Source organism: Pomacea canaliculata, linkage group LG3, assembly GCF_003073045.1.
Source record: "Pomacea canaliculata isolate SZHN2017 linkage group LG3, ASM307304v1, whole genome shotgun sequence".
NCBI classification, from domain to species: domain Eukaryota; kingdom Metazoa; phylum Mollusca; class Gastropoda; order Architaenioglossa; family Ampullariidae; genus Pomacea; species Pomacea canaliculata.
In genome coordinates, this window is record NC_037592.1 from 26572315 (window position 1) to 26593010 (window position 20696).

The 20696-nt window shown below is 43.0% G+C and overlaps 1 protein-coding gene across 11 annotated transcripts in view; it reads right to left on the reverse strand.

Annotated features, from left to right (window-relative positions):
- The window catches only part of LOC112558869 (H(+)/Cl(-) exchange transporter 3-like), a 65450-nt gene that overhangs the window by 16636 nt on the left and 28118 nt on the right, over window positions 1-20696 (reverse strand). For 8 of the 11 annotated variants that reach the window (XM_025229594.1, XM_025229595.1, XM_025229589.1 and 5 more), the window contains 4 exons: window positions 7149-7367; window positions 2051-2199; window positions 1222-1380; window positions 264-470 (listed from right to left, as the gene is read on the reverse strand). In XM_025229594.1, coding sequence (XP_025085379.1) covers window positions 264-470; window positions 1222-1380; window positions 2051-2199; window positions 7149-7367 — 734 coding nt within the window. Of the gene's footprint in view, window positions 1-263; window positions 471-1221; window positions 1381-2050; window positions 2200-7148; window positions 7368-7581; window positions 7726-10852; window positions 11649-16522; window positions 16912-20696 lie in introns of those variants that run through there. The other 3 variants (XM_025229592.1, XM_025229593.1, XM_025229599.1) reach the window with 3 other exon arrangements.

Genomic DNA, 20696 nt, shown 5'->3' on the forward strand with positions numbered 1-20696 from the left:
AGCAATTAATAAGCATTACTAATAAGGCATTAATAACCAGTTTTGCACACTGAAATCTGTCCCCCAACCCTACCTACACCCCAATGCAGTACGTAGAAAAGCTACGGGTTTGACATTTCAAATATCCCTAAGAAATTCATGCCAGTCAGTTCAATTTCAATCAATTTACTCTTTATTAGACTGCATTTTATTTTACAAACTTTGTTCTATTTAATACCACAAACTGTTTCAATCTTTCTAATCTTTAATCCTGCAATACCTACCTCCCTTTTTTTCGCCTCATTTCGACCATATTTTGGAAAGAGATATGAGAAGATATTTCCACAGCAACATGCAACATGAACAAAAGGTCCCTCTTTGCCCAGGCTCAGGCCAGCTGATACAGCCAGCATCATACCCACAGACTTGATGAGTAGCGTCCACTTGCCCAGATAGCCACGTATGATAAAGCCACTCAATATGGTTTTAATCTGTAAACATAAATTTTATGTGTATATGTCTGATGACAAAAAGCTAGCAAATTAACTTTCTTTCTCAGGATCATCCTCATTTCATTTCAACATCAGAAAAATTTTTTGGAGTATCTTTTCACAACTATCAACAGTCATGGTGCTATGCAGCAGATTTTAACATTTTAATTTTTACATGCTTAGATCAACATGTGGACTCTAACAGAAACAGTTGTCACAGTTCCAAACATCTTGCACTACCATCATTCAACCGTTCTTTCTATTAAAATTTGTTTTGGCAATTTTATTAATGTGGATCACATCAACACTGTATTATTAGTTTGATGCAAACTATATGCCTTTGTTCCAGAAATCTGAACATCATGCACAAAATGCTCATTTTTTCAGGCCATAATATCCATATTATTTTAAAGGCTTTCATCATCTGCCATTATCTGGGTGCCATATTGATCTCTCTGGGAGGCCAAATAGCTTGGTGGTTAGTGGGCCAAACTCTGAAGCAGGTCATCGATTCCAGACTTTTCAGGCCTGGGGCTGAAATAGGTTCCATGCCAATGGCTACCTGATGATTTATCAAGGCAGACAAGGTTGGTCACATGCCCTACCATATACATGTTATGTCTACAGAACACTGCCCCTATAGTCCACTAGGCTATGGGATCTTAGTGTTTACCATTTATCCTATGACCAGCTTGTAACCGAGATATTCCAATTCATGCGCTATGCATTTCAACATTTCAAAAGCATTTACCTCAGGGATACCAGAACCACAGGCATATGGTGCAAAAACTCGAACCAGCATAGCAGCCAGAAGTCCAAAAACCAGTGCCCAGATAATGTACAGCAGATAGCCAACAATGTATGAGCCTGCTCCTTTTGCTGATCCAAGTAGCTCAGGCCATGTGTACCACTGAACAGAAACACAGGTTATTCTCACCTGAGTTTAGTTTGAGATGAAATGAGATCAAGGAAAAAAATACTGAGAGAGAGAAAGTGAACTACAGATATGGGGTATCCTTGGTGAGAATATGACTGGAAGTGAAAAAAACAAACTACTATAAACCATAGATTTTGGCTTACTATTTCTGTTAACAAAAACTTTTAAATGCTCTTATTTAAGAACTTTTAGTTTAAAGAAATAATTCATAAAATGTGACCTTCCACCATATAGTCATGTGGAGCTTTAATACTACAATCAACGTTACCAGGGACAAAGCTTGAATATTCATCTGAACACAGCTATGGAAAAAATGCTAAAATAAACTTTACTGGTAATATAGGCTTAGTGGGAAATATGTACTTGACCATAAAAAAGTTCTTCATTTGGGAGAAAGCACTTCCAGAAATCTTCAAATATGCCAAGCTAAAACTTAAATAGGAAACTGCTTCTAGCAATTTTATCAAACAATATGAGAGATAAACACCTAAATAAATGTTCTATATAAACCTCTGTGTATTACTGCTAACTTCATACTGGTAACAGCTTTTTAAAAGTACAATCAACCAAGGACACAATGTGTTGTCTCCCCTTTTCTTCAACTCTCATCAAAAGACCTGTTAAAGAGAAACAGGTAAAATACCTGGTCACAACCACCCTCATCATTAAATGTTGTGGAATTTCCTGACCAGCAGCACTGTTCTTGATTAAACCAGAATGCCTCAAGACACACCCCCTCCTTCAAGTCTGACATCCATGTTGCTCCAATGTCAATAACACCAGCACAAGACCCTGAAAAAAAATCCCAACCATTCTTAGACTCAATAAAGAGAAAACATAGTTACTATCTGAATCTTGATGTCATCATATTATTTTAGTTATCAGAGTACACAAAAGAACATTAAGGATGACGTAGCACCACAAACATAAAGGAACATCTCCCCCATCCCATCAAAGTGGCCTGAAATGAAAATGTTGACTATCAATAACATCAATGACACGTTGACTTTTGTTGTCAGTTCATTCACGGTCGTCAAGTTATAAGCTAAGAAACCAAGGTTTTTATATAGCAATATGGGTGCAACATTTCCACATGGACACAAAAGCAAAACACATCTCATAAATCCAATTTGCAGCTGCCAACAAGCAAAAGATTAAAGTAGCGTTTCAAGGATGGACAAACCACCAAGCATAAGAATCCTTTTAGGTTGCATTTCCCATAAAATGGCCCCGGGGACCACCATTTTTCAGCACCCAGTCAAATATCTGTAATGAACACGAAATATCTGTCCAAAAGCTTGTCTGGATAGATTGAGTACATTTCTCAAACTGAGAATATCCTGCAAGTTCCCTATGCAACTCTCAGCTATATATATATATCTAGGGCTTTTAGGTGTTGAAAAGTAATTTAGCAGCAAGAAAAAAAGGGCAAACAATGGACATCACAGAAAACAAAAATCTGAAAATGAAAACAGACTATGTCAAATGTTTGAGTTATATGTCCTGGATATGCACAGAATAGCATCACTTTCTGGTTAGTCAGCTCAGTCCATTCTGGATATGACTGGTTCTAAAACACCAAAAGTAAAGAATAATTCTGCCCATGATAAATATAACTTTGGACCAGACTTCAACCTCATGAGAAAATTATGAACAACACTCACAACAACAACAAATTTTCACCAAAGTTGCCCAAATGACCAAAATGACTATTGGTGGCCGACTATATTCAAATTCTGCCCATATCTACTGGTTCTGGAACTGTCTCTACCCTAACAAAGACAGCGTTGCTCTTTCCCATCACAGTTGAAGGCTGTAAGATAATGATGGTTATTTGCAAAGTTCATTTCTCATTGCTGTTAAAAGTTGTAAGATAATGATGTTCATTCACAAAGTCAAAAGACTTTCCCATTTACAGTTTATTTGCTCAAACCCCTATGGTGTCTTATGGCCAGTAGCTATACTTCGTGCTGGAATCTTGATGCAACCTCCTAATTATTTTCTCAGGCTCCTGTCTTTGGGTCTGTCATTTGATTCTGCTTGGCTGGATTTTTTTTTTCTTTTTTTTATCCCGATCCAACTAATCACCTTGCATGGTGGAGGGCCTGAGGATGCAAGGCGAGGCTACCTGAAATACTGCGTAGCACAGATGCCATGGTAACGGCCAGCATTTACCTCCAGCGATGTCTTCACTTTCACATCCCAGCTATCTTGTTAGTTGGCATGTGCTTTTAGTTGTAATACAAATTCACACCAAAAAAATCCAGGCAACCTTTGATTTATTTGGATACATTTATGCAGTCATGCACTGTTCTGTGTGCATAGTTGAGAAGCAATGCTTTATGTCATACTGTTCAGAGAAAAGTGTGCTGCTGATCCTCGTGCTGGGTTTACAAAGGGGTCACATAGATGCAATTGCAATCTCTACATGCGAATTGCATAATAATGTCAAAACACACATTCCCAGCATAAATCAAGCAATAGTTTTGATTTCTGTGTGGCTTCGACAAGAAGTAAGAAATGAGCTCTGGTTGGTTTTTTTAAGGCCCTTAACAGCATAAATATGGACAAATATTTGACTAAGTCTGGCAAATAACTGAGAACTTTTCGAAACTAATCAAACAGAAAAGCTTTTAGTATGAAAAATGCTATGGTCAGTCTACTTTTAGGTGACGAATGTAGCCTACTTGGGATCTTCTCAGGTCCAGAACCCTGAATCCCAGCTGGTTTATGAAGGGTGAGAATCATTTTATGAAAGGAATGTTGATGTTTTAAGCACCGTGTCTGATTATCATATGACTATTTCTACTTAGACAATAACTCTGAAGCTTCTGGATGCTGCAAGTGCTGGCCTAGCTTTAGTCAGACAAACCCCTCTCTATAACTGTATCCTTCCTCAGAAGGCAGTCTCTTTCTCTCTCATCATTAACCACATCATGCAAACCCTCTTACCCTCTTTTCCAAACCAAAGAGATCTGAATGTTGAAAAGTCAATCCTTGCTCAAGCCCAACCCTAACTTTTCATTAATTCCCCAGTCTTCACCTCCCTTCCCCCAACATTCCCATGGCAACACAATGTTGTTGGGTACTTATGCATATCACTTGGAGGTGGGAAATCACAAGCTCACATTACAGGACTAGAGGTTACTGTTCATGGCCAGTGAGCAAGCCAGGAATCAGGGTTACCTCAGAGGTACAATGTTTCTAAATCTAACACTGTTCTAAAAAAGCAAATGTAGAAACATTATTCAATCGATCCCATGCCAATAAGATGCATTGCACAAGCAACTAAGAAAAATATGCTGAACAGAACGAAAGTTTAGCATAAGCATTTTTCTTATTAAAAAAATTTTAGTTTTAAAAATGTTGTGCACAATGTTTTTATAAGACTGATTATCTAAACGGATTTAAGTCATACATGTGTTAATGTGTTGTGCAACTTGCACCAGAATGCAAACTGAAAGAACACTTTTTATTTTAAAAAAAAACTTCTGCTTGGTCAAAAGTTCAATTGACGTAATGATGGGGTTACATGAGCCAATTAAGCAGCCATGGTGTGGTATACACTTGTTGCGGTTTCAGGAATCACCTAAACCTCTAGTTGTTTGAAACCTTCCACTCACAACAGGTTGGGTGATAAGTATGCACACCATCTTTTTATTCTGTATGCGACCGTTCCCAGTGCTTATTCTGCCCCAAACCCAAACCATGGCGAAAAACCTGAAACTCCCAGAGTAACTCTAAATATACAGGTCTGACTCTCACATGCACACACAGATCGACAACAACAAATAGACATGTTAAAAAAAATTAAAACTGAACAAAAATCGAATCTAAGAGTTTAGAATACTTTTGCTGCTGTGACACACATAGGCAAACTAAAAGTTAAATAGTATAGTTAGTGGAATGAACCTATACATCCCTCTTCACATGATCCCTTTCTTTTGCCGTCTGCATTTTTGGTAGTGATGTTTTCTGGGATTTAATGGAATTGCAGAAAGAAATTTTTTTCCCAAATGACAAAAGAGTGCGGCTTGGTACAAAATACTACTTCCCCAAATCTGAAGTGAATCTACCTCTCCGTCCTTAAGATACAAGACTATCCCGGCTAAACCTTTACATGGGATGAAAAGCCTTTGAAACATCAAGAAAGTGACAGGCAACAGAGTGGGGAGAAGTGATGGTAGTGGTGATCGGTGGAGGGGAGGGGAGAGTAGGAGGCAGGGAGAAAGTCATAAAAATGTCATCGCCCAACATCGTCTATCAAAGTCGGCAGAGAGTCTGGTTATTGATTCAGGGAGGTGGAGGAGGTGCGTCTCAGCCTGAAGGAAATCATATGATGTAAGGAAAGAGAACAGCTCTGAATGATGGCAGACTTGCAAAGGCGCATAATCCCCGGGAAAATGGAAATGCCAGTTGCCAGTCTCTTGGCAAGTCCTCCTCCATCAGTTGGGTGTGATCAGGCAAGGAGAAAACCTGCAACAACCTCGCGTGCTGGCTTGCGTCACCATGCCTGGGGCAACATGACCACACGCGATGCTGACGTCTGCGCCAAACAGCATCCTTTAATTGTAGTTTTTGACCAAAATGGGGATGAGGGGATGGAGGAGTTTGTGTGTGTGTGAGGGGAGAGGCAACAAGCATGATCACCAGTCGAGGAAAGTGAAGACGACCCCAAGACTTCAAAATGCACAGAAAACATGCTGAAAAAAACTTTTCACTCCCTCTAGAGTAAGGATATCCTTTCAAACTAACAGACGAAATGTCTATGGAACAGCTTGAACAGGCTCTAACAGCTGCTAGACAAGGATCTGCCTCAGGCCCAAACCTCGTCACTTATCAAATACATCAAAAATGTTATCATACAAATCATCATAAAACATCTTATTTTTAGAGCTGTTAAATGAAATCCTTGATAGCAGTTTCTTCCCCAGTATATGAAAAACAGCCACAGTAGTCCCCATCTCCAAGCCACATCGAGTCACAGACCAGTAGCACTTACTTCACAACTAGGCAAGACATTTGAAACAATTATTACAAGCAGATTGGTGGCCTGGTCTGTCCAAACATTGCCTGGGATGTCAATGTCACCATGAGTGGGTGGTCAAAACGACAGGAAAGAAGAAACTAGAATAAGGTCACAAGAGAAATATAGAAATGAAGATAAAGGAACCAGGAGACTGTTAGATGAACAACCTAGTAATACCATGTCTTACAGGAATAGCGAAACATAAGGGATCTGGCAACCAGTACAGGACACTACCACTGCGGACTTGGCAGGCCTCCTGGACAGTAACAGCAAGGAACAATCTGGAAGAGGTCACCAACAACATAAGCCAACACATGCGGCGTCACAGAGCAACGATCTAACTCCCACACCTATCCTAACCTTTTCCACTTTTCTCCCCTTCCATCCCACTCCCCCATATTCCCACCACCACCCCTATTATGCGACATCGAGTTTTAGGAGGAAGCACTTTTCTCTTCCAAACTTAATAACAGTTGATGAGCTGGACGTAAAAGAGCGATTGCATGGCAGATGGCACAGCTGTACAAACTACACGTTCATCTGAACAAGTTATTTTTTAAGTTAAAAAAAAATATATACCGACACATCGTTCTACATCAGTTAAAAAGAAATACATTTTGACAAACATTAAAAGGACAGTCGAAAGTTTGTTTTGCGCAGAAGCACAAGTGGTTACAAACTCTATTTCACACACGAAGGCATGACCCCTTACCAGCAGCCAGGCCGACAAAGAATACGCAGACCCATCCAGACCACGCGTCGTGAGCGCTCTTCAGCTTCTCAAACCAGCCTTCCTGCCTCTTCTTGACGATGTGACGATGTCGCATGCGGTCACGGGCGATGTCACGCAACCAGTCGATGGTGTGGAAGTCGTCGTACTGACCGATACCCGGCGGCAGGTCGTCCAGTGTGTCCATAAGATGGGTGGACCCTATAAAAGAAAATGAAGCATTGACATTATTGCGATCCGAAATTACCTCGCAGAAAGAACGGGGAAAAAAAGTAGAAAGAATGAAGGAAAACGACTAAATAAGACAAAACGTGTAAATAAAATGTAGCCACTAGATGCCATATGAGCATCGAAAGGCACCGCTACAAACCCATCAATCAATGGTGTCAATTAATCAACTCATCATTCTTGGTACCTCGGCACTTGAACTGCTCCTTGCTTAAACATTTGGGTCCTCGACCAATATTTTCAAAAAAATTCTGTTTCTGTGGTCGACTACTTGCTCGGCACTCGATCATCGTGCTCAAAACTTAATGGAGACGCCACGTGACGTTTCCGGGTGAAATAAAGGGCAAAGTGTCACTGCTCTTCCATTTCAAGCAGTAAAATCCGATCCCAGCTGTTGCTGTCTTCACGACCTCGTTTTGTTTGTTTGTCGTATACAATAAGGTCATCATGGCACACACACACAAAACTTTCTAGAGCTAAAACTGAAGAAAAGAGGAAAACAACAAGAGCGACAGTAAAAATAATAATAATCATATTTCCCAGTCTGAGAGCACACAAGTGTTTGAATTAGCTGGTCAGTGTGACATGATTAAGTTGACGATATCGACAATAATAAAACATAAAGAGGCCATTATGTAGCTGATGTAACGAAAGGAGGAAAGCGGTAATAAAACAATGGAATAATAATAATAATAATGGAAGATATGAAGTTATTATAGGTGTGTGAGTATATATATAAACAGAAACAAAGTCATGTTTTCACACATGCAGTACTATAAAACTATGAATAAATACAAGGTAGATTGCTACTAAGCAATTACAAACCCTGAGATTATCTCTTAGGACAACAATGTGCTCGGCACTCGTCAAGTCTTCCAGAACGAATTGCGATCGAGCGCCGAGTACTACTGTATAGAAATTATTTACAGATATAAACACCAACGTGCATACAAGTGAATGAGTGAGTGCAAATGGTTTAAAAAGAGTGGTATGACGAACAGCAGGTCAGGGGCTCGTTTCTTGGTGTTATAACTGTTATTAAAAAAAAAAAGAAGAAAATTTAGAAACATGAAAAATCGATCCTATGGCACCGAGATGTATTGTACAAATAAGAAAAATATGCTCGAGAACGAAAGTTTGGAGTACGCAATTTTATCTTATTTAAAACAGTTCTAGCTTTTTAAAAAAAGTTATAAAACTGTGTTGTGCGCTGTGTTTATGCAAAACTGATTGCCTAAGTAGATTTAAGGCCTGCGAGTGTTTAGAATTAGAAACGTGTTGTGCAACTGGCCCTGGCGGGTTGCTGACAAGCCTGCATTTAATAACAAAAGTGTGCTTTATGTACAGCTTGATCACACTCAGGAGCATAATCTGCACGCTTGAGACAAGAACGAGATATGGTCAGCATAGGAAAGACAGACGGCTACACAACCGTGCAGACAAGTAATAAAAAAACGAACATATAAACGCAAAGAGGAATCAGGTAACAATCTACTGAATTTAGTAACAAGAAGGTGGGCGTGAGACAGAGAGCAGCAGGTAGTTCAGAGACAACATTCAGGTTGTACTCAAGAAATATAGTAGTGTAAGTAGGAAGGTGTGTGTGTGGGGAATAACTGTCGGAGCCTTCTTGTTAATGTGCTCGACGTTAGCTAATTATTATTCGCGTGTGCGAGCGACCTCATCAAAGTTCAACCATTATTTTAGAGTCTGCGGGGTTGAAATAGTCATAGATACCATGTGGATTAAAGATGAAAAGAACTTTCAAACAAACTTAAGTGTCTTATACGAACTAAAACACATACATATAAAATTACAAAGCATCCTAAAAGTCTGACCACACACACAAACACACACGAGCACGCACGCACAGGGAGGTCGGTGTGAGAACAGTGGGATCGTGCTTACAACACAAATAATCAACATGGTCTGATAAAACGTGTTTTCAACGCTGTCGGACAAGACCGATACAGACAATTTCACGCACGTGTCTGGAATGTCTTGACAGACCTCGGCATTGTGTTTGTCTGGGTACTCCAGCCTGAAGCATCGAAAGTGGGGAATAGTTTATGTTAATGGACGACGTAACAATAGGAGTTGTTCACTTGAGGCCAGCTCGCGGCGCCGGCAAACTCGCGATAGAGACACGGATGTAGAGTCTGTAGACATATCAGACGAAGAAAATAATCCCGCGCTCGGGTACTTCTCCCTGTTGAATGCTTACATACACAAGTGATGTCAGGGAACAAAACAAAGTGATGTCTACCAATCGAGTTTGTTAGAAAAGGCAGAAGGTTTTAACGGACAACCAACTTGCAGTCGAGCTCCTCAAATGAAATAAAAACATAATAATCCCGTTGAAATATCAACTGGTCTTTGCAAAATGCGCATCAGAACACATTTTGCATAAAATAACGCTTCTATGGTGAACTTTAAAGATTGCAAAAAAACATTATATCTGCTCATAAATTCAGACCTTTCCACAATCACCTTATTCTCCACCCTCCGATAATGACTTTCACAGTTGAGACAAGCTCTCAGATTGTATTTACTGGCGTCTGCTCGGGGGGAAGGATGGTTTCTATGCGCCATTCACGCCACGCATCTGTCAGCCGCTCACTCTATCTTCAACTGGATGGGAACGCGGGTCGAGACCACCTATGTGTACCCTCCGCACGACAAATGTACTCTATAAACTATTCATAACCTTCAGTGAAAAAAGTCGCGGCACGAACATTTTTACCTGAGGCCTCGCGTGGGCCGAGTTTCTCGATGACACCTACCTTTCGTCCCTGTCTTCGCAACTCTTCGCACGCAACGCATCAAGGGAGTGGACGGAGGGTGTGGGTGGGAAAGCATCCGAGCATTATGAGGGGATAATTTTAGCCAGGTAAAGCATTCTGCCACTTAAAAAAATATCAGGAGGAAGCTGGCCCACTTCTGTTTAAATGTCAACAGTCATCAAACCGCAGAAGCTCCGTGAATCCCTGATGAGGAACTTACGTGACACAGGAAGGGAGAACATTTGATGTTGTTACACACCAGACGACAAAGATCACGATGCTCGACACTGTCGCTGGACCACATGACCAGGGTGCGATGTAACAATGGGAGCTAACGTCCTTTCGTTACGTTCATTACAAGATTTCATGATCAGAGCACGCTATTCAGCAGCATCATGTTCACCCATACACTTTTTCTCTCTCCTTATTTCTACACACACATTCGTTCTCCCATGACCCAAGCGTATGCAGAGGAGGAGACAGAAGTTAAACAGGTAAACCGCTTGCCTGGTTTCCCTGTCAAGGTACACACAAAAGATGGGGGTGGGTAAGCAGTCCCAAATCCCGTGTAAATTTAAAAAAAAAAAAAAAAGACAACTCTCAGTGACATCACGGAAGAGGCTAAAGCTGCCCAGGGGTCAGGAAGTCAATGTACACCATGACGTAGCCACTTACCATTCTCGCCGCTGCCGGCTTTGGTCTCGCCTTCTGGAACTGGCCCCTTAATGGCAGGTTTGGGTGGTGGTGGTGCTGCTGCTGCTGGCCCGCTAATCGCAGAGGTAATTCGGTGCATATCTGCGATGGCCTTGAGGGTGGGGCCTACTTTGTAATAATCGTCTTCTATGGCTTCCAGTTCCATTTTTACCAGTACAAGCGCTGCCGGAGAAGCGTTCTACTTCTGACTGGCTCTTCAGTCTGCGAGGAACCCTGGAGCGTCCACTCCTCTAACACAAATGTCTACAGGCTGAAGACAAAACGGACAAGCCGCAAGCTCGCTGGGTCGACAGTGGGTTCATCTAACATATTCTTCAGTATATTTCCCTTCAGAAAACAGCTGCCATACGAGACACACCCACCAACTTGGACACTTGGGTTCGTCAGAATGCACCAGTACAAAAAATGTGCGATGTGGGTTTTCTTTTTTTTTCCCCCACGAGTAGTCAACTGACAAATCACAAGAGAAACAGTTCCGGGGAAGCTTTTCCCTCTCTTGTCGCTGTGCAGGCACTGCACCTAGAGTAAACATCCGGCATCCAAGAAGAGAGAGGTCGACAGAGGACGTGCGCAGTGTTGCTGTAAATAAGTGATTTTGTTTCAACTGATAATAGGATCTGCACCTCACTTCTTTTTTAAAAACTGTAACAATTATTATTATTCTACAATGGCGTTGCTATGCTGTGGAAAAAAAAATGCGTGATAATCTAACCTGTCATACTCGAATAAAAAAAATCTTCCCTCTTTCCTGTCCCTCCCAAGAGGTTTCTTTTTTCCTCCGTGTGACTGTGTCTGTCAAGCGCGACCTACATAAAGCGACAGGTGTCGTAGACTAAGTGTGACGCAATGGCTGCCGGTAACACCAACCTCGCTTGTTGAGCCGAGACGACAGAGGAAGCGTGTCGACCTCAAGGACAGCCTTGTCCTACATTGTCCTACACACAAATCTGCGCTACACACACTAAGTCTTCGGATGAAGTTGGCAAGCAGGACGGAAGGACTGTTGGAGGACTATTTGCGAGACACGATCTGTCGAACCAGGGCCATGGTCATAAAATGTGAAACGAAACATTATTTAGTTTTATAAAGCAAGGAGAATGTCGTTTATCTTTTTACGTTTCCTTCATAAAAATTCAACCTTCTAAACTATTTCTTACCAATAATCATGAGTACAAAGTCCAATACGCCACCTTCTGACTATCCTTGCTCTTAGATGCAGCCAAAGAGAACGGAAACAATTCCCCTGGAAGCTTCCTACGGCGACTTTGTAAGTGTAACTCTCATTATCAAGCCCCTACCTCAGACGTAGACTACTTTCTTATCAGAACATAAACTCGGCAGAAGAAGTTCGAACCACCAAGTCACGTGAACACAAGAGCGTAGGCAGAAGTCTTTGCAGCCGATGCATTCCGCCCACGACTACTGGCGGCGGTCTTCGAACTACGATATCAAAGCTTCTTCAAACACAGCCTCATAGATCAGCTCCTTTCCTCGTGTTTGTCGTCTCCAGCGTCACTGCACTGGCTGTCCCGATCGGTTCTGCATACTTGTTGGTAGTAAACCAAGAAATTATCGGATATGCTTATTGATTGCGACTTGAAACAAAACATCTCGTCTGCAGGACACAGGAGGTAAAATATGAACGAAACCTGTTTCTAAACTAAGGTTTACACGCTGAAAAAGCATCGACAATACAGGACGGAATAATCAGCAGTTTCGCCAATGAGTGTTGACGCGTATAAATTGTCTTGTTAAGAAGCTAAATGTATTTATGATCTACTTCAGGTTACTGACAAAAATATGCGATTCATTTTAGTAGGTGGCATAGCCGATGTGAGGCGTCAAAGCTGTAGAACACGTTGTCCTCCTTCACTGGTCCGACATCAGGACCGGACGTTCATCTTCTACAGGTTACGGTTTATAATTGCAACGATATCGATGCTGATTTCACGCCCACATCCCGACTGCACACTACTCCACTGATCTCTTTGGTGGTGAATGATGTACCTAATCCGCAGGGCCGCGGATGCTGATGTCCCGCACCATTTCATGTCTAAGGAAGAGCACGAGACGCGACCAGCACTGAGGCCACTCCACTGAGGTCTAGTCAAAGTAAGCTGACAGACTTAGTCCATAAAGTTAAGTCCTTTGCCCAGATCCTTTACATCAGAGGGAAGATAGATACACAAAGAGGCCTTCGTTGGTCATAATGTCGTCGGCGAGATCACCACGCCACTGGATGGTCGAGACGTTTCGTCTCAGCGACGTAGGTCAGCAGTCTACAAACTTCTTTCCAGTTCCATCCAACGATGAGGAGCTATTACTCCATTGGTTCTATCCAACGATGTGGAGCTATCACTCTAGTTCCATCCAACAACGTAGAGCTAGCTAGCTAATCCAATGGTTCCATTCTCTCCTTTCTTAAGTCTGTTCATCAAAGATTTCTTTTCGAGTTTGATGTATCAATGGATCAGGCAGTTTTCACCCTCCTCACAAATCTCAAGTCTGGTGAAGCACCGGCTTTCAGCAAGTAAAGCTTCAACCTGTTTTTCACGAAAGTGTAAGCTGCTCGCAGCTGAAAAGGTTCGCCTAGACAAAACGCCATTTGTAGAAATCTGACCTGGCGATGACACTTGATATACCCGTGTATATCACGCAGCCTCATCTTTTCTCACGACACCTCGCTGTCACACGGGCCGACAAAGCCAAAAAAGTAAGTGCATCTTATGTAAAATCCAATAATGTGTCACTACAAGATCTCGTAAAAATGGATACACGAAATCGAGACTTTTGAGATGTAAATGTGATCTGAATCAACAAAGACGCTTTGTCCATGAACAAAATAATTATGCCATTTTAATGCTTTAATAAAAGTAAAACTGCTTCCGTAATGCGAACCTTTTTCTATGCCAGTCAGGGCTGAAGGATTAACGAAAGGTTAGAAACTGTCAAGCAGGAATCACCAGTCAAATCCATAAACAAATGGAAAATACTTATTCCATGGGAAACCGAAGTTTATGAAAGTGTGCTGAGTCCGATCATTAAATAAGATTTATCCAGCGTGTCAAGCAGAATGTCAGCCTGTCTTCTCTGGACGTTGCCTCACTGCACTGTCAGTCCTTCCTCGGTGTGCCACGATGGAATTTCTATCCCGAGACTGACTGGTCGCCGTGGAAACCAGACGACTCAAAAGGTCCATGACCCTGCAGCTGCACATCTTTACACTCCAGCATCTCGGTTCCCACGATGGTCCGACCACCTATCTGACGATGGCAGCGATAAGCACAGGGTATCGGTGATTCCGTCGCTAACTGTACTGATATGCTAGCAGCCATAACGCAGACTGGGGAGAAACATTTTGGCTGCACAAAAAAGAACTTCCGCGATGTGTCAACGCTCAAAAATGTGAATTTGATGTAACTTCTCACACGCTACATCAGTGGCAGCAACAGCGAGCAATCGCTGATGTGTGTTGTGAATAGAACTTTGACCGTTTAAAGAAAACCTAAACAAAGCAAAAAGTTACTTTCATTCGCTAGGCAACATTGTATACATTGATAAAGCTAATCGCGCAGATTACTGTATGAGTGCTGATATCTCGAATGAAGAGCGCATATAAAGCCCATGACACAGACATTTTTATGCACTTAAAGTGCATACAAACATGTATGCAACCCAATCGGGGTGACGAACTCGTGCGTTCAAATCCAAAAAGAGCATTGTGAAACGAAAACTCCGCCCTGTCCAATCCCAAATGAAAAATCTGACATTTTAATAACTATAACAATCAGCTTTGCTCTACACGAATAAGGAGGGAACACGATCTCGATGCTTCACTATTCAGCTGTTTATAGCTCGAAGGATTAACAGTCATAAAATGAACAGGGTTAGGTCTACCGCAATCACTGACAACACTCAAGAGTAAGAGATAACAAGCCATCCTGTTTGTCAGCAAAACAATTGCCCTTCGAAACAATTGCCAAGCGAAACAATTGCCCTTCCACTACAACGATGTTTACATCTGGGCCAGTGAAATATGAAGTAATCCAATGCTCAATCTTCCCCCTCCTCCCCAACACATCACATGCATGAAGAACTGTCCTCCATCCTTGTGGTCATTTTTGCAAACACACGCAAGTTGATTGACTCGACGAGCGGCAGAGTTACTTCCACTCATTCCTCCCTGCTTCCTTCTCTCTGGCTATCGTAAATTTGGAGTAGGGGTGAGTAAGAGGCAGAGTTCGTGATGAAGTTTTGTGGCGCTGCTGACAGTAGGACCAGCGCGTTCAGGTCCTGTCCCATGCTGTCCCGTTGGTCACGTACGGGGCGCCAAGAAAGTAAAGTCCTACTGAGGGCCCCGCACAACTTTTTGACTAATAGGTGTTATTAATCACTAATTTACACTCGTGATGTCACCAAGACATAATTTCCTACATAATTGGTTGTATTAAAAAACTGCATACAGCATGACGTAGCTGCTTACAACTGAAAACATCTACCTTTTTAAGGAAAGAAACCTAATTCAATTCTTTCTCTCTATGCTCTATCTATATTTAGCCTTTTCTAGGTTTAATAAGTTGACATTCTCTCGTTAATCTGTTAACACTCGCGAGCCTCGAACGATCTTTAAAAAAAAAATCCCCCCCTCCTTCAAAAAAAAAAAAAAAAAAAAAAAAAAATTTCCGGTGGGTTCCTTCGACTTTCACTCGCAAGCATCATGAACGCCAATATTAGTTTATGGTCGCCGTGTTTTCAAGCACTGGCCAAGCCTCGTGCTTCTGTACCTACTAGGCGGCCAGCGGCGCAAACCTTCCCCGAACTTGTCCAGCAAACAGTTCCTCCGCCGTCTAATCTCAAGCCCTTCAAATACCTCTTCGAATGTAGGGTTTCATCATAAAAAACTCAACCTGAATGCATATTTATAACCATAACTGGAATTTCACCTTCTCACTTCTCTTTGTCTACACTTGTGCAAATTAGTGTAATTAATCGACAGTGACAGCCGCGAGGGCCGACTCTCCACAAGTTTCTTTAGTATGCATAAAGGAGAACAAATAGGTGCTAGAACAACGTTAGCCATAGATACAATGGAACTGCCTAACTGCCTGGCCACTGATAAGTTGATGACGAAAGAACGCAGTAAACGCAGTCGTACCTACCTTTTGCTCGTTAGCCAGTCCTTTATCAAGATACACGGCTGCAAAACTGTGCATGTTATATCGTAACATAAATCTATTACCTATCACCTGTCTACATCAATATGACAGTCTCATATGGCGGTGCTGGCTCTAGCTCTTTACGTTTTCTCAACCTTTTCCGCTGAACTAACCGCAGAGAAATTCTACACGTTTCGTCAACTTTTTAAATACTTGTTCAATGCTTGCAGCGGTGATTCAAATTTTAACAAAAACTGTACATCAATCATCTATTTCCCTAGTTGAATGATGCTATTCTGCCTGGAGAAATGGAACGAGAAATAAAGTAAAAATAAGTAACGGAAGTGGCTAAAGACTCCCAATCCCAAACTCGGAATAGCTACAGAAGTGGAAATAGCTTTCGAGCACTGACAAAGCGCCCTCAGGCTTAGATTGTCTGAATGAGTAACCACAAAAGCAGAACCAACGTCCGAACCATAAAGTCGTCGACTGACACATGCAGGGCAGCCAAGATGAAGAAGAAGAAAAATGTCGTTAGAACGACGCGAAGTGAAGAAGCAGCCGACAGATCGGCCTGGTCTGCAGCCTTGTATAATCCCCTCCCAGGTCACCTCAGCGGGTCGAGAGACACAACACACAGCTGACGATATGAGAAATGGCGGCGCGTTTCCCAGACGTTTTCTAGCAAGATGGTGAGTCACTTGGTCACGCTCTGCTGGTCCTGTCATCAACGAACACTAACGAAAATGTAGGATGCGTCTCCATCGACAGCAACAGCAACAGGTGGGAAAGGGACTGCGTCACCCTGTACGCAATAGCACACGCCCCCTTTCTGACGCCCCTTTTTTTTTACCCTGACCCTACCTTGCCCTTTCTCCGTTTCACGACTGCTCTTCCACTGAGCTAAAATACGCATGAGAGAAGTACGACACAGAGATGCAGTTTATGTCTATGAACTGCCTGCGTTATCACGCTGCGACCTCAGTGATTACCATTTTGTACACGCTTATCAAGCGAGAACTTCGCCTGTTGATATTTAGTGGTCACGTGTTCTGTGCCGTTCGTGAATCCTGTCATGTACCGAACATGTCTCGCTCCCATCTTCCACTCGTAAAAACACCACGACCACCATCACCACCAGCCTGCGTGGTAGTGCTTTGACGAATGTTCGGATGTGAAAGCAGCTTGCAAGTATGACAACAGAGCACGCTGGCTGTGCTCAATGTTATCAAAGTAACAGAACACAACGCTTCAGTATCTTTGCTTTTACGAAGCAACACAAAACGCCCAACGACAACACAACGACACTGGAGCTAGGAGCCCACCTGTAAACAAATCCATCACATGTCAAACGCATAGTGTACTCGACTTCCTTGCGCTGATTTTTCTTGTCCAGTCTCCGCCCCACCCCCGACCCCTGACCCCCGCCCCCAACCTTCCACCTAGTTCAGTACACACTGCTGTCCCCCCGTGTCTTGAAGCGAGCCCCCGAAAACTGTGCGATAGCGACATAGCAAAATATTAATTTAAACGCAACGAATGAAACCGCCCGTTGACAAGGATGGTGAATGGAGGAAAGGAGGTTGCAAGGGAGAGGAGGAGGAGGCTGCAATGCTGTCGCTCACTCACTGTCCTCTTTCTGGTGACGTCAACACTCGTGAACCCGGCTCGCGGACGTCCGTCACACTACCATGGCAAAGTCTCGCAACCGGTGGTTCATCACCACAGTAATAACGACATAATTATACATTAACAAAAATCCAGCGGTCGTGCAGCGACAAGTTCCTGGGTTAACCTCAACTGTAAGCTCGAATACATGACCACCACAAATAAAACGAGAAGAGGACAAAAGACAAGGGGTTAAATACCACAACATAAACCCTTCAAGGCTGAAGCCGAATCATACTTTTCTCTGTGTGAGAGAGAAAGAAAGAAGGGCGCGTGGCTCGTACCTTTAAAAAGTAAGTTTGTATTTAATTTGCACTCAATACACGCCATCCAAAACACGCTAGAGCGCCTCCCCCCTGCCTCCGCTGAAGAATATTGGAGATTACTGGGAGGTCTTAAGTAGAATCCTTTCACAGACGCACTCGCGGGCACCCACAGCCAATCAGCTGACCCAGACTGAATGACCTGCGCTATTTTGCAGCTTAATGCTTCTTTCATAAATTCTCTCCTTTTTTAAAAAAAAGGACGAAAAAAGGAATAAAAGTGACTTTAGCGAAAGGGGGAGTGAGATGGAATGTTTCTCTCCTGATGTATGGGATGAAGGCGAGCAGCTCGATGTTCTAGTACTGGAAGGCGTTGTCTGGTCTGCACGCTCGTTCTACCTCTACATGCATGCCAGTCAAGCGAATGTTGAAGACGAGAGCGATAAACCGCGCTAAGTGACTTTTCTTGCTCCTCTGGAATGATGTTCCGTGCACTGGTAAGATTCACTGTTCATGTTTCAGCAACAACGCAAAGGACACGTGTAGCAGACAGCAAGGGCACCAGGGAATGCAGCTAGAAACACTCTGGACCCTGACCGCACGTTGTTGTTATTATCATAAGTGCATCATTACATATAGAAGTCAAAATGTGAAAGCCTCAAATTAACTTTAAAAATATATTAAAAAAAATACAGTTCCGATCTGTGGATCGATGGGCAAGGGCACCCAAAGAACCACCATCAAAGACTTTATCTTAAAAGATCTTCTAAAAAATAAATTATTGAATTTCTGAATTTCCGGTAAATTTTTTAATATAACTGTCATGTACAAATTTGCCAAACACCGTCACATATTAGACAAAATGTCCGATTAATATAACCCTTAATAGGATTTTGAGTAGCTATTGGACTAGGAAAATCCCGCAGTCTTTTTCCCCTCTTGCGATGCACCATTAACAAGAGAATGGCATTCAAGACCCTGGCACTTCACAGCGATAACTATCGGGAAAATGGAACACGAGAAATCTCGTTAGGCGGTCGATGGCGGTCGGAACACAAGGCCCGGACCGTCTCAATCAGGACGATATATGTACAGGTGAAGGCGGTCTTTGATGGAGCCATTTCACGCCCGGCTGCCCTATTCAAAAGCTGCCAACATGGTTAGGCTATTAAGTGGCGCGCGCTGGTGGGGGACTGCACGAGGCACGAGAATCTAAGACACGTCACTTGGACGGGCGGTGATCGACCTGCCAGCGGAGGCCACACAACACTTCCCTCTCACCTGCTTGTGCGGGACAGAGCACAATCCAGTGACACGAAGGGTGACTACCAGCACTTTTGTAATGCCCAGCATGCAAGGTCTGCGTGAGGGTATGGTTAATCATTCCACTGCGGCTAGCAGTCGTCCGGGTCGTCTTCGATCAGCGGGTGTGTGTGAGAGACAGGCTATTTCAATTAAACGATGACAAATTAGCGGACTTAACACTGATTAACCATACAAATACAAAGCATAACAGCAATCAAAACGATTTTTATGTTGTTTCACGCCAGGTGGTGCGGCTAGTCTGTTATCTCCTATGCAGTAGTGTCCTTCAGAAGCTGAATGACAACAACTAGTATTATGATGTCTGGTAAATGACTTCATGCTGCGAAACAGAAAGCGAAAGACGAAATCATCTCTCTCATACACACACTGTCCCTGTACAACAATAGATTCACCAGTTGCAGCAGATGGATCCAGGCGTTCGAGTCTAGATACCTCAGGAGACTCCTCCGGATCTCATTCTAAGAGCGCAAGACGAATGACTTTGTTGCGCAATCGCCACCGGGGTAGGTTGCCAGGAACCACTAAATCCTCGCTACCATCGAACGCCGGAAGCTGTGGTTCCGGCACGTCGTCCGACACATTGCCCAAGACGCTCCTGCAAGGGTACGTTGAAGGTGGTCTCCGAAGGGTCAAGCAAAAGAAGAATTGGCTTTGGATTGTGAAGAAGTGGACTGGCCGTCCATTAGGAGACCTTCTCAGGACGGCACAAGACCGGCCCCAAAGGAGAGTCTTTCCCGCTGATACATCTCTCCCCGACGACTGGTATTGGCGAGTTGGCTTGCTCCGGTCCGGCTGGTACTGGAAGGAGGAGGAGCACCCGGCCCTAGCTCTGTGACGCTACCTCTTCCTACCGTGACTCGTGCAATATCTCCGTCTACAAACTTTACAAACATTCACAAGACCACATCTCTTTTTAAAAATATCAATCGCATGCCCTGCATTAAGAAGCACGAAACTCGATGAACGAAGATCAGAATCTGGTTAAGAGATGCAGATCGTGTTCTATCAAATAGATTCTTGGCGAACTTGCAAACGAGGTGGAGTGTGGAAGTCTAACAGACCTCTGCTTTCCATCATCGTCCGCTTCACTCCCTAGCAAAAGGCATGTCGCTGTAAAATTCGCAAATTAAAACTTGCCAACAGCCACAGCCTGGAAGATGATTCCATGCAGTCTCTGCCTGGAGGCCACTGGCCTGTTTACTTTCCGCTGCAAATATCAAAGTGGCTAAAGTATTTCACTCTTGTATATTCTGCTGGGGTATCCCCACGGCTCCAACCGATATCGGGGAAGAAGAAGTGACTGGGGCCACTAACTAAATAAATCTCTTCTTTTCGCCACCAAAGCAATTGATTTCACGAACTAATCATTAGCCCCAGTCGATGCCAAGGGAA